Here is a 14,240-nt window from a genome sequence, read left to right on the forward strand (position 1 = left end):
CTTTTACTTCCATTCTCATTTAATTACAACAATCATTTTGTGAGTCAGCGAGTATATTCACTTCATAGGCCAACACTACTGCAATTTCGTAACAATTAAAAGTAAAAATTAATTAATTTTCAAAAATATTTGAAAAATCCAGTTGATTGCATAATTTGGATACATTTTCGTTTATGAACACAATGACTAATTTATCATTTCCTCTAAATTAATCCGTAAGTAAGTTTACTTGTTTCTCCCGAAAAATATTTGGTTAAAGTCATAACAACGCTTTCATTTTAACGAATGTTCCATAAATGTTTAAAAATCCTACGTTATTCCTCTCACGTGAAATCAACACGGCGAAGGGTTCTCCCATCAAACGAAACGGATAACTGCGCATGTGCACTGGCGAGGCTATCGGAAGTCAGGTCGGTCTCCACGGTAGTCCACATCAAAAACTGAAAACAGAAAGGTAAGAACCTATTTAAAATGATAAAATAATCGATATTACAACATCGCCTGTGTTTTTAAAATATATTACTGTCACTATACGTTGAAATGAGTTTACTGTTTTAAGACTGCGTATCAAGAAACCTTCAAGGAACTGTTTGCTAGTACCAAACTAAAGCGATGAACAAAAGAGCCCGACGACACAACAGTTCCACTTTCTTTCTTTTGTTTAAATACGCAGTTAGTTTTGTTACTTTAAATTCGAAATTGCTTCGAAAAACATGAAGTATTTCGGCTGAAAGTGATAGAACTGTCGACTCCAAAGCATGTCGGTGCTTTGCGATCCGTGGGGTTTAGCATCATCCTAACCCGACAGCGATTGCGCACAAATGTTTTCACCCTCCTTTCTGTTTTACACGTCGACGGGAGTGGAGTAATGCTTCAGATTTGTGTTTTATCGTCTATCCTATGGGTTCTAATCAATATTTTTTTCAACCTTCTTTTTCCAGAGCCATGTCAGGGTTTCTGGATGGGATCCGCTGTGGAGACTGTGACTGCAATGTTGACTGGGGGGAGAGGAGGAACACCATCGCGTCCATTGCTGCTGGAGTTCTGGTACTTCCTCTTGGATTAACTAATTTCATACCTTTTTAGCCACACAAAGTCATGTTGCACACATAAAGCATTTGTAAATACAAATATGTCTACCACTGTAGCTTCTTGGCAGTTTTTGGTCATGCTCTACTGTCTTCCATATTTCACACTCAAGTCAAATGTGAATGTTCTTGTTGCAGTTCTTCACGGGTTGGTGGATCATTATTGATGCAGCAGTGATCTATCCTCTGGAGGAAGATTTCCATCGTGCCTATCACACCTGTGGGGTCATAGCTACTGTGGCCTTTCTCATGTAAGATGTTGTTTTCATTAATGCCTGATATTTTGCGAGATCTGACAGAAACGACTTTATGACATCATGCTAGCAGAGGTTGGAGGAGGTTTTTTGACTTCAACCCCCATTGTTGTGGACCCGCTTATGGAGCTGTGTAACCAGTATTGGTTGATGTCATGCGGCTCCATTCTGGGGTCATGTGATGCAGCTAACCCCCCCCACTTCCACGAGAGCTGAGCTGGCTGCTGTCACATGCTGATAAAAATATGTGGAATTTAATGTTTTCTTTTTTCCCCTCATATTTAGGATAAATGCAGTTTCAAATGGCCAGGTGAGAGGAGACAGCTACAGTGAAGGCTGCATGGGACAGACAGGTGTGTATGCACCCAAAGTGAAATAGTTTGATTCTTTTTATTGTCATTCAGCATCCCACCTGTCTTTGTGCATACAGGCGCTCGAGTGTGGCTCTTTATTGGTTTCATGTTGGCTTTTGGCTCCCTCATTGCATCCATGTGGATCCTTTTTGGCGGATTTGTTGTGCCTGGTGAGTATTACTATGAAGGCACAACCACTCAGTTTTGAATTAGAAAACGCTTTAGAAAAATTAGTGGTTTTGTGCAAAATGATCTTTAAACAAAAAAATTAACATCTTTGTAAACTGGGAAACTCTTATCTTTTGCAGGGAAGGCTCATACGTACCCTGGTATTGCCATTTTCTTCCAAAATGCATTCATTTTCTTTGGGTAAGTCAAAAGCAACCGTTTTTCTCATTAATTTTTAAGCCATATCATGCTGTATTAAAGCTATATACTTATGGGCATGAGTTTTAACTTTTTAGTTCATATTTAGTCTAACACAAGCTAATTTGAATGATCTCCTCACATCTGTTCAATCCACTTCACTATGTTTAATTAACTTGATTAATACAAACACAACCAAACTTTACAAAGTTAACCAAAGTTGTTAAATTCAAAAAACTGAATTGCAAATGTAATGGGGAACAGTATTTTTCTTGTCCCTGCAGTGTACTTTCAGATTTTTGCACGTTGTTACTGTTCGCTACAAGCTAATTCAACACAAACATATTCAAAGTTCTGCTTTTGTTTTTTTGCTTTTTTAAGACTTGTCAACTGTTTCTAACTTATTTTTTAATATATAAATCCTGATATGAACTTTGATAAAGAAGGACATAAAATGTCTACTTAGTAGAAGCAACTTTTAAACACTGGGAAGAAAAAACCTCAACAGACTTAAAAACATGTTTAGTTAAAGTCCCACTCAAACTATTTTTTTTCTATTGTAAAAGTGTTCCCAGCAGTCTTTTTTTGTTTATGCAGTTTTTAGCCAAAATAAAAAATAAAAAAGTCATTTTTTTAAAGACATTTTTTGCAAAGCATCTCGAGTTGATCAGAAAATAGGTTGTGGGTGGGACTGTTGGTGCAGAAGTCTTGGATAATTTCATTTTTGTTTACGCTCTTTCCCGTTAGCTTATATCTTCTCAGAACTCCAAGCTAATCTTAGCATTGCACAAAAACGGTAAGCAATATTTGGACCTATCCAGCTGTAGCGCTTTGAGACAGATACCAGTTCAGACGAGGGGAACTAAAACGTTTGATTTATTTTTCTGCAAGTGGAGACTATATTACTGAGCAGGGAGACTCATTGAAGTTGCTGCATACAAACAAACCCAAGCTTTTTCAAACTGTGGGTTTTCATCTGCTCCTGATTTATCACGAATTGACTAAAGAAATACCAATGTAGTTTTCATCTTAAATTCTTTTAAGTTTTTCCTCCATCATGATAAAAATGCTACAAGAGTGAGTGTGTTAAACACATTTTTACTGGAGTGAGTCTTTAACATTAATACCAAGAAGTTTTGAAAATGTTATGAATTTTAAAGCAGCACAGCAGAGACATTAATGAATTATATTTTGCTAGCCCTCTGTGGCCTATTTAGATGATCTGAATCTCGGTTTTGTGACATCAGAAGATCAATCAATCAAACTTTATTTATAAAAAAAAGTGTTTCTTTTACTCACGGAGCTCGAAGCTCTTTAGAGTTAAAACAGAAACTGTCAATAAATTAATAAAGATTGAAACGCAGTTCAGATCTATCATGCTTCATTTAAACAAGTTTTTTTTTTTTTATGTAGTTGACTGTGAGAATTAATTTAAATTTAGACAAATTTATTGTTAATTTCTTGGATTAAAGCAAAACTATTTACCTTAAAGACCCACTTTGGTTAAAAAAAAAAGTGTTTTTGGTGTTTTTAACAAAAACATTTTTCTGATGATGTAGGACATTCAGTACATACAGCAAAATTAAGCTCAACACTGCATTTTTGTGTATTTCTTTATTCAAATTGTTGTGAATCAGGCAAAAAAATGCAATTTAAAAAATATCATATTTGTGAGATAGAAAATAAGGTTTGAGGACAACACGCTGCCCGCTCCGCTCCTTCTGATGCATCTTTCACAGACAAAGAGATCCATGTGTGTCTTCGTTTTCCTCGTCTGAGTTGGCATGTAGCTCTAAACTGTATGGCTGGATAGTTCTAATATTTCTTACCATTTTGACAGCACTGTTAAAGTTAGATTGGGGGTGTGAGGTGCCGTAAACTAGCAGATGAAAGTGTAAACAAAGACTGAGGGAAAGAGGGACGGGGTTGCTTCACCCCAACAGTCCCAGTCACAACTCTTAGGCAAAATTGTAATGAAATCCTGCCACTCTGCAGAAACTGTGTCCTGGAAAATCAGTTTTTTTTTCTTTGGCTAAGATGATCAGAGAGGGACTTTTAAAAAGAAACAGACATGGAAGATCGTTTAACAAATTCCTATTTTTTCTTCATTTCTTCTAACATAGGGGATTGGTCTTCAAGTTTGGACGCACAGAGGACCTCTGGCAGTAAAGGGCTGCATGTGTCGTTTATGTCTGCACTCACACTCTTCGCTTTCTGTATCGTATGAAACAAAAACAGTTCAGCATTTGTTCACTTGATACATTTTTTTAGCTTTCAAACTAAAATGTTTAATTTATAAGCTTTGTAGTTTATTAGCTGCATTTTACCAACCACACATTTTTATAGATGGAATATTCCAAATGTGGCACATGGGTTCATACGTCTGCCTACGTTCAGACCTTATAGCCATGTTGGTGGCGTGTTAAACTACTTGTGTATGACAAAGATGTATATTGGGAGCTTTTTCTACCACTTCCTCTTTGGTAGACATTTATAAATATTCTTGAATTTCTTTTTTTGGCTCATGGAGTCTAAACTACAAAAGCTTTTCTGGTAGATCTCATTGAGAAAAATGTTTCATGTTAATGTGTCTTTAGAGGGATGTAATCATACGGGGTGTTTCTTTTTTTGTTGTTGTTTTTGTCTGTAGTAACCACAGTTCTCATGTGTACACTCATAGTTGTATTAACAGGCTCACCTGAATCCAGCAAAGGTGTCACAACAGAGCAGTTTTGTTGCTGTTAAAAAGACTTGTGTGTACAAGTGCCACATCCAAAGCATCAGATCATTTTCTGAGAACATTAAAAAACTGACATCAATCATTCCACTGTCCAGTCCGATTTCTCACAACATTTTTATTTTTTACTTAAGAACGTCATAAAATTTGAAGTGGAAATGACAGTTAATCCAAGTGTACTTTGTACTTCCTGGATGACTTCTTTCGCCTTCTTATTTGCGCACTGCAAGATGAGGAAACTGCAAAACAGATACAGAATGTTCAAAAAAGTTTAAGGATTCTGAGTATTTGTGCACTGAAGTACCTAAAACATATTCAACTTTAATTTTATTCAAGCAATTATTTAAATTTTAAGCTTAAATCTGAAAATGACATTGATACTTTAATATTATCTGAATATTTTAGCTAAAATCAGGATTAACCAAATTCAGGATGAGTCACAAGATATGCATGTACAGTTGTAAGAGAAAGTATGTGAACCCTTTGGGAGTACCTCAATTTCTCTACGTAATGGACAAGTTTTTTTTTTTTTTTTTTATCTGAATCATAACGATGGAAAAAAAAACATTGCCTGCTTAAATCACACCCATTTATATTTTCATCTTTTTATTTAACACAAATGTGTGTCCAGTTTATACAGAAAAAAAGTAATTCCAAAGGGTTCACATGGTTTGTCATGCAGCTCTTTTTCATCACTAGGAACCATTGACTGTATGAGAGAACTGGACTGAGTGAGAGTGATGCCACCCATTGAAAATGGCTGACCCTCATCTCCAATAAAATAGTCAATTCAGTCTCCTTTTCTTGCGATATAGAGGACATCAGTAAGCAGTGATTAGTCCAAATTGGTCTGACGTTTCCATGACAACAGTTTCTCCAATCATGATTGAGTTCCACTGAAAGTGGAAATCAGATACTTTACTGAAGCAGCTGATTGGTCAGTTTATCATCCCTAAAAAACTTGCATCACAGAAACAAATATGAAAAAAATGAATATTATTAATAAGTTATGAGAACACAAATGGTTATTCTGATGAGAGCTGTTTATTTCTCTGTAGAAGTCTATGTGATTCTGGCTTCTTGGAACTTCCTGTTTGGAATGCAAAGAAGGAGGAGTCACTCGGTCCAGTTCTCATACAGTCAATTATAGGAACAAATTGGAAAAAGTACAAAAATAGTTAAATTTCAATGAAGTGATGACATTTACTGAATAAATCTTTTGCATCTGTTGTTCTAAACTTTAACACCAGAGCAGTGTGTAGACACATGGTGAGCTCATGACTTCACTAGCAAGACCGTATTCTTCAGGTTTCCACATTTGAATGCTTAATAAAATCCTCCTTATTTAAAATATGCTTCTAAACAGGGATATTTAAGTTGCTGCAACACTTGTAAACATATTAGACACAGTACAATCTTATCCAGAATAACACGTCTGTAGAATGTGGTGTGTATGTAAACAATCCCGACTTCTTCAGCTGACAAAGGATGACCGCTTACCTCCCAGAAAGCTTGATCATCAAAGCATTTCCTGTTTTGAGGAGGCCTCCAGAAGTTCAGGCTGAGCAGAAACCCTTTGACACCAACAGCAAACAATCGTAAGAGAAGCAGTTTAAAAAAAAAAAAAAAAGATTTGATTTGAAAGAAAATACCCGTCAGAGCTCCCGTGGTCAAGCTTATAGTAATGGTGACGAGGAGAGTGCAAATGTGAAAAACTGCAAAGCGGATGGCCCTAAAAAGCAGAGGTCAGATTTACTAAGTGCCACACCTCCTACAGCATCTTTTAGAGTAAGGATGCATTCGTACACTGTGTGATCATCACAGTTCTTAATCTCCAGGATGAGATGTGCAAACCATCCCAGCAGACCTGGGAGTCCATGGGTGCTCAAGGTAGCGGCAGTGTCATGGCAATCGAATGCAAGTAGCATGTGGCTCTGAAAGAAAAAAAAAGAGATGCATTAATAGAAGATGACGGATCAATAAAAAGTAGGGGTTTAACGATTAATTGATTTTTATTCCTTCAATCCGACCAGATTGATCTGTCTGAGGCGAATCGAATCGACCTGTACCATAAAAAAAAAATGGTCACCTGGTATGTTTTTATTAGTCTCACTGGTTGAATTTTTGACTAAAGATGTCCTGGATTGATTTTAGGTCAGTGAATCTGATCATATTTGACTGTATGGTATCGTTAACTACAATCGTTGCACCCCAAACAAAAACTGTTAAAATGTGGATGTTAGGTTTCAAAAACCTTAAGATATTTGAATCCTGTAGTCGATAGCACAGCAGCAGTGAATCCAATCGCCATGGCTTCCCAGGGCTGATGGACTGCAGTCATGGACGCGCCGACAGCAACACCACCAGCAAGGATGCAAGACTGCATTTGGATCTGTTTTATTAGAGGTGCTAAGTTGGTGAAGCAGACTTGACTTGATTGCTGCACTGTGAGCAAAAAAATCTGTGTGGTTTTTCTTGACTTTGAGGATAAAGTGTCAGATCATACCAGGTTAAGTTTTCCTCTTGCACTGGAGAGCACAGACACAGAAGCTGCTGTCACTGCACTGACGGCAAGGGCCAGGTATGTGCTGCACACGGCCTCCAGCTTCCTCTCAGGGAACCGGTCATCCACCAGAACTGAGTTAAAGGTGGGCCAGAACATCCAGAGAAACAAGCTCCCTGAATGACACAAAGTAATCATGGACATTTAGTCAAAATGTGTGCGAAGGTGTTTGTCATACATCTTTGCTTATAAAAATGATGATAGGATTAGTATATTAACCCAACATGGAGAAAAGCCCAGATTTTTTGTCAAATTTCTCTTTTTCAAATCCTTGCTGGGAGCCTTTGCGGTGCAGGATCCATGTCAGCGTGAGTCCAAAGAAGGCCCCAAAGATGTGGAGCAGCATGATATTGTTCTGAGGTCGGACCTGCCATCAAAGAAGATCATTTCGGAGAATTTTGAAAACAAATTTATAAAGTAAATGTAAAGGTAAAGAGTGGGGGCATTTGCTTACTTTTAGGAGACTCAAGAGGACCCATTCATTCAGGATGAACGCTGGGACCTCCAGCAGGGCCAACAGGATAAGCTGAACCGGGTTGACTTTCCCCAGCACGGCCCCCAAAGAGATGAGGGCAGAAGCTGCACTCATCTCAGCAACTAAAATACTGTAGACATTTTTCACAAACTCAGAAAACTGAACTGGATGTTATACTTTTACTAATACAAGTAAGTAATTAATATGATTTAAAAAAAATATTTGTACCTTCGGAGATCTACAAGAATTCTTCTTTTGTCATACCAGGACTCAATACCCATTAATATGAGGGCCCATTGGGTTGCTATGGTAGCCACAAAGAGATTGAACCCGGAGCTGCTGAAACCATGACGCACCAGAAAGGTGCACAAGAATCCAAAGCCAAGAACCACCATCACGTTCACATCCTGGAATTCTGCACGAAGAGAGAGCTCTGTTCAACCACAAGGGGTCATAACTCTTTTTATTTAATCTTCTGTTTTGTTTGATATTATTGTTAATTTGAACATAATTAAGACAGATTTATACTAAAGATTGCGTTAAAGCCATTGAACATAAAAAATAAACTCACTTCACTTTTTTCAACGCTAAAGTAGTTACATTGGTGCACCCAAACTTGAACATTTTCATATTAATATATCTTTTTTGATCCAATCTGCTCTAGTAAGTGTTCACAACGCCCACTGTTTTTCTAAGAGGTTTCGATCTTACTTGTAGCCATTTTTGTTGTTATTTTGCGTATTTTTTGTATTATTTATCTATTGTTTTAACAGAGCTATGGTAACAACTTAATCACCCCTTTGTGTGATCAATAAAGTTTTATTGTATTCTGTTTTTTTTAGGTTTTTGTCCTTGGACATGTTGCTGGCGGTGTTCCACAGGGGTCTGAACTTGAGCCAATTCTTTTTACCAACATCTTTTATATATATTTATTCAATTTCAATTGCAATCAGCTTGAAACCTGCTTTAGAGTTGATCAGGTCCCGCAATGTTTTTCTATTTTGGCAAATATAAATTTTACACATAAGACAAATTGAATATACAATGAGACTCAGACAAATTGAATGTACAATGAGACTCACCTGCATACTTATCTCTGGGAATGGCTTCATCGCGGATTTCAAAATAAAATGCAGATATGATGAATCCAGACAGCAGGAAAAGCAACAAAGGGCCCAGGCGGGAGCGCAGGCTCGGAGCGTACCGAGGAGCCATCGGTGGAGGTTTCTGGATCGGTTCACTTTCCACGACGGTTTGAAAGTGGGCGCAACCCGCTCGGCTCTTTATCAGCTGCTGGACACCAATGCATATCTGTCTGTCTGAAAACATTTCAGTCATTAGGTTTTGGATTTATTCATTTATTTTTAATACATTAAAACATGAAAAAAATCTATAGTTTTAATAGATTTGTTGCTCAAAGTAAGATTAGAATGATAATAAATATTTTATTTTAATAATCTGTATAAATTAAGGTTTTTATTTAATTTAATTATAGGTTTAATTATTAGATCAAAGGCGCGTTTTTTCCCCCAAAATTTGACTTGGTTCAGAGCAGGATTCCCATCATTGAACGTCTCAGAAATGTTTCACTGTTAATGTCTCCGCGTGCTGGAATGGATTTCTGAAACAAAGAAGATATTTGAACAATGACTGTATGTTCCCTGCAGATATGAAGCGGGGCTGTGGCAAAAGGCCCGCCTCTGACATAATGTATTGGTTAATCATCAATGCCCAATTTGTCCACAATGATCTGATTAGTCGAACTGGGAGCCGTTCTTTAACAGCCTACACGCTCTCATCTGTTGTCTTCAACAAGCACGGCAAAGCGAGCGGCCTTGCTTCCACCTGATTGGTTGTCACGCATGTCACTCAAAGGAAAACACGTCGGCGGGCGCGCTGATTGGATAACGCAGCCGTCTGACAAGTTGACGTATGTAAAACACAGCGCGTCTTGGGTTTATTGAGCCTGCGCTAACAGAAAAAGAGGAGGTTCCCGAACAGAGCCCTTTATTTATTTCTTTGTGTTCAGTAGGGGGGGAATAATAGCAGATACATATACCTCAGATATTTAATTTATTATCTTTGTTCGTATACACAAGAAAACTGGATAAGATTACAGTTGTTACTCGAAGGCCACAGGCAAGGGGAGGAGGATGAAGCGGCGCAATGCGGACTGCAGCAAACTCCGACGGCCGTTAAAACGGAACCGAATCACCGAGGGTATATACGGCAGGTAACTAATACAGAACCGAAGAGAAGCGGCGCTGCCCGCGGGAGTGAGCGGCTGTAATTATGCGGAATATTCCGCCGCTGCTGCTGCCATTGAAGCGCTGCTACAGCAGCCTGTTAACCCAGCTAGGTGGTAGCAGAGCTAGCCGTCAATTTGTTTTCGTTGTACGGCAGCAGGTAAAGCTAGCTAGTAAGCTAGCCGACCGCTAGGCCCCAAAAACAGCCCGGGCACTAAATTTGTGTTTCTGCCACTTTAATAGCATTCTTAGAATGCTGCATACTTTGTGATATGAACTGTATAACTCAGACAAACGGCGGCAGAAGTGCGTTGTCATCTGCTTGTCCTGTCAAAAAAGTAGCCGCTTCCCTTTACGTCAAATGTAACTTTTGACAGCACTTAAAAAAATATATATCTTTTGAGGGGCTCTTTGCAAACACCTATAAATCCAGAAGCGCCACCAAAAAAAATCTCCTATTATTAAGATAACCTGTTTTGCACCTTTGGGTTGTCGAAACAGAATAGTTAAGTTGGTTGCCCTTTCTGACAGGTTCCACCTATCAGCAACTTCCTATCTGATCAGCCAAACGTCGGCAGTCACCAGTTAAACACGTGGCAGAGAGGTTTACAGATATGGAGCAGGATCAAACTGCTGTTAAATATCCCAAAACAGACCTATTTTGATAGAATAATAAGTCAGATATACTCCATATGTGATTAAACATTATATAACTTCTATTATTTGCACAAATATTCACTCAAAGCAACAAATAATAGAGTAAATCGAACCACACCTTACCTGTAAGAATCTCTTTTAGGGGTGTAACAATTTATTTGATTCGATTCATATCATAATTTGTGACTGCTGATAATTGTTTTGTTAATAATGGCTCATTTTGAATGATCCAGGACAGCTTTAGACAAAAAATCAACCAACAAGTTTAACTTAAAGATAGAAACCTGGTACTGAACAGTGCAGGTGAAATTTTCCTGATTCCTTATATTTCTTGCAATAAAATGAAGTGTAAATTAAATATGTGAACAAATGAAAACAAGGATTTAATGGCAAATCAAGTCACATTTTATTTTCATAAAGTTCAGCCCATTATTGTTTTTCCACATCAAAATAATATGAATGGATCATTATTAGACCATTATGCCACACTGTCCGGTCACAGGTTTGCAAATTCAAAGTGTTTCCACACTTTTTGCTGCATCACATGTGTGTTGTCTGCTGTGATGGTCGTTTTCACTATATTTTAATACCAGGTATTTTCCAATATTATTAAAGATCAATTTATTTCATTTTGAAACATTTTTAAAATGAAACAGGTCAATTAGATTAAGATCAATCTGGATTGTAGGAATATAATCGATTCATTGATTAAGTTGAGTAATAGTTCCACCCCTAATCTCTATTTACAACAGTCATAAATTCCCAGCATTATGGCTGCACTATGCTAATAATTTGTTTTGTGCATTTTGATTGCAGTAAAATTACTTCTGTGTTTTTAATTTTTTTTTTACATATTTGAATCTATTCTAGTACCTTCCTGTACCTGAAATTCCTGGTGGTGTGGGCTCTGGTGCTGCTGGCAGACTTTGTGCTTGAATTCAGGTTCGAATACCTCTGGCCGTTCTGGCTCTTCATTCGGAGTGTGTACGACTCATTTAGATATCAAGGACTGGTAAGTAGCATTTGACAAATGGCAAGAATATTCTTAAAGATGGGGACATACATGGGGTAGATTAGCATTTATAGCTTAGAGTCATTTTTTTTTAAAGAAAAATTCAAACAACTTAACTTCATTAGTGACCAAAACAGAAGGGAATATTAAATTGAAATATCAAACAAGTTATTCAGTTTTTCAAAGCTACATTATTGTAGAAATAGTGCTAGCAAGAGGACGTATTTTAGATACGTTTAACTTTCATCAGAGCCTTCTGTACATCCTTGGGATGTTTATGAAAGGCAGTAGACAGTATGAGCTTCTGATTTCATAAGAGCAGCTCCCTGAATGCGTCAGCTTAAGTGCTTGCTTACCCCGACTACACACTTAGCACTTGGGCTACAAACACTAAACAAACAGTTGCGAAATTCCCAGAAAGTGCAAAAATTCCTAAAATAAGTTGCAAATTTTATTTACAAAAGCATATTGAAAAAAAGAGAGAAAACAACAAAAACATACATTGTTGGACAACATAAATAGTCATGCAAAAAATATAAATAGAAAACTATTATAATGTTTATTAAATGAATTTCAATATATTAATGGATGGAAATGTTAAATTAAATAAGGTAAATTTGTTAAAGCTAATAGGTTTTACTTTAGTATTTCCACTTTGTCATGTAACATGAGAAGACAGCAGATGCTATCTAAACAAACGTATGTGTGATCAACCTCTTCAGCATATTTGTGTACATTTTTCTGGTGTTTAAGGTTCTTCTTTTGAATTACAGTCATTTTAATCTGAAATTTTACCATTTTGTTTGTCATCATGAAGGCAGCTGTTGAGAAACCCAGTCTTTACTTGTGGTTGTGCTGCTTAAACATTTTTACATTTTATTTTATTTTTTAATGGGGATAAAGGTTTGCCCCATGAAACTCCATGAAAGTTTCTTTAGTTTTCTGGGGTATTTTGTAGGGCTGTGGATCGTTGCTTAGGTGGCGATTCATGAATCAAGTTCAACAATTTCCAGATCAAACTGCCATTGTTTTTAATATAATGCGTCTATTGCAAAATGTTTTTCCACTGGATGTATGAAATTTCAAATTATATGTATTAAATCACCTTTTATTTAGATTCAGAACCAACAAAACAAAAAAGAAACACAAATGTTTTTTATACGAAAGAAATAGTGTTTGGTACTTTAAACAAGTTTATTTTCTCTTTTTGGGTCAACCTTTTGGTTAAGTTCAGCAGTAACATAAACAACGTAACAACATAAACATCACTGTTGTTTTGAGTCATTTAATAACAAATCCTGAAAATGTTCTCCACGGTTTTTCCATCCTTAAAGTTCTGCAACGCTTCACGTTCTAAGAGACTGTAAAAAGTCACTTCACTCCGCAGCAGAATCCGATGGTATAACGTTAATTGTGTAAACTGTTGAAGAATTACCATAGCCAGAAGAATGTAAACACTCAAGCTAAAGCTCCGATGTTAATGCAAATTCTTTTTTAAGAACTTATTTCAGTAAACAGAACTTCAGTCACATTTTTTTCAACTGCAAAAAAAGTTTGACTTTGAAAATGGAAAGCTTCACTGACATTTTATTGTAAGATTTGTTTTTTATTTCTGGTGACAGTAGCACTGCAGATTCAGCTTATTTTTAGTTTATATACTTGAAATTTAGCATTAATTTGCATTTCAGAGCAATAAATACATTGTTCCCAAATTGTATTTTTACTACACATTACTATATTTATAAAGACCGTGAATCAATGATAATGAACGTTTTGAATATTCATACTGACATTTTCGGGAGCAGGTCACAACTACCCCAATACTCGGATACTCTACACAGCCCTAGTTTTTTTTTTTTTTTTTTTTACAGCAAATTATTATTGACAATCAGGTTGAAGGTTCATCCTTCACAGTTCATCCTCATCAAACTGGTTTCAATGAGACTTAAAGACCCTCTTGGATGAATCAAGAGTTTCTTAAAAGACTAAACTTTAAAACAGTTGAAAATATGATTGTAGTGGGTCTTTAACTGCAAAAGTCCATTCAAACACAGTTTACCTGTACAGTTGTGCTTCAAAATGGAGCTGAAATGCAATAAAACTGTGGAACTGAACACGTAAATAAAAAAATGCATTATCTTTAATGCATCTAATGATACAGCAAAATGCAAAAACTGAACTTAACCTGCTCAAACTCAGAGGCAATAACATCAACTAAATTGTATTGTTTCATTCTAAAGCAGAACTCTCTCAAAACAAACTCAAATGTATGGATTCACTTCTGTATATTATTGTAGCTGGTTGTAACTTTAGTTTATCTATCCAGTATGGACTCTATTTTACAAAGCTACTATAATAAACCTGGTTTCCTTTTCAAAGAAAACATTCTTAAAAGGCTGTTAACGCATCAAAAAAATCATTTTTATGCGACAGTTCTATGCTTTTTACATCATAAAAACAGTTTGTTTATGTTGGTGAAGGAGATACAA

The 14,240-nt window shown here is 36.6% G+C and overlaps 3 protein-coding genes across 5 annotated transcripts in view; 2 read left to right on the forward strand and 1 right to left on the reverse strand.

Moving 5' to 3' along the window:
• The first annotated feature begins 341 nt into the window (after positions 1-341).
• On the forward strand, positions 342-4,883 carry tmem50a (transmembrane protein 50A). Its single transcript, XM_024274387.2, has 7 exons — positions 342-454; positions 942-1,047; positions 1,227-1,339; positions 1,628-1,695; positions 1,773-1,865; positions 2,004-2,064; positions 4,185-4,883. Exons 1-7 carry the CDS (start codon positions 381-383, stop codon positions 4,228-4,230), a joined length of 561 nt encoding a protein of 186 aa, XP_024130155.1. The 5' UTR covers positions 342-380; the 3' UTR covers positions 4,231-4,883.
• rhd (Rh blood group, D antigen) lies at positions 4,764-9,397 on the reverse strand. Of its 2 annotated transcripts, XM_024274287.2 has the most exons (10): positions 8,919-9,385; positions 8,065-8,251; positions 7,816-7,966; positions 7,581-7,728; positions 7,305-7,477; positions 7,053-7,190; positions 6,605-6,732; positions 6,451-6,530; positions 6,299-6,372; positions 4,764-5,037 (listed from the first exon to the last, which is right to left on the reverse strand). In XM_024274287.2, exons 1-10 carry the CDS (start codon positions 9,172-9,174, stop codon positions 5,011-5,013), a joined length of 1,362 nt encoding a protein of 453 aa, XP_024130055.1. In that variant the 5' UTR covers positions 9,175-9,385; the 3' UTR covers positions 4,764-5,010. The 2 variants fall into 2 exon arrangements, with proteins under 2 accessions (XP_024130055.1, XP_036065999.1); XM_036210106.1 differs by lacking the exon at positions 4,764-5,037 and having other exon boundaries at positions 5,912-6,372; positions 8,919-9,397.
• Positions 9,398-9,782: 385 nt separating this feature from the next.
• Positions 9,783-14,240, forward strand: part of maco1b (macoilin 1b) — a 16,997-nt gene continuing 12,539 nt past the window's right edge. The window contains exons 1-2 of one of the 2 annotated variants that reach the window (XM_024274173.2): positions 9,783-10,069; positions 11,610-11,751. In XM_024274173.2, the coding sequence (XP_024129941.1) occupies positions 9,990-10,069; positions 11,610-11,751 (222 nt within the window). In that variant the 5' untranslated portion in view covers positions 9,783-9,989. The remainder of the gene's footprint in view (positions 10,070-11,609; positions 11,752-14,240) is intronic. The other variant, XM_024274097.2, reaches the window with a different exon arrangement.

Source organism: Oryzias melastigma, linkage group LG22 (genome assembly GCF_002922805.2).
Source record: "Oryzias melastigma strain HK-1 linkage group LG22, ASM292280v2, whole genome shotgun sequence".
NCBI lineage: Eukaryota > Metazoa > Chordata > Actinopteri > Beloniformes > Adrianichthyidae > Oryzias > Oryzias melastigma.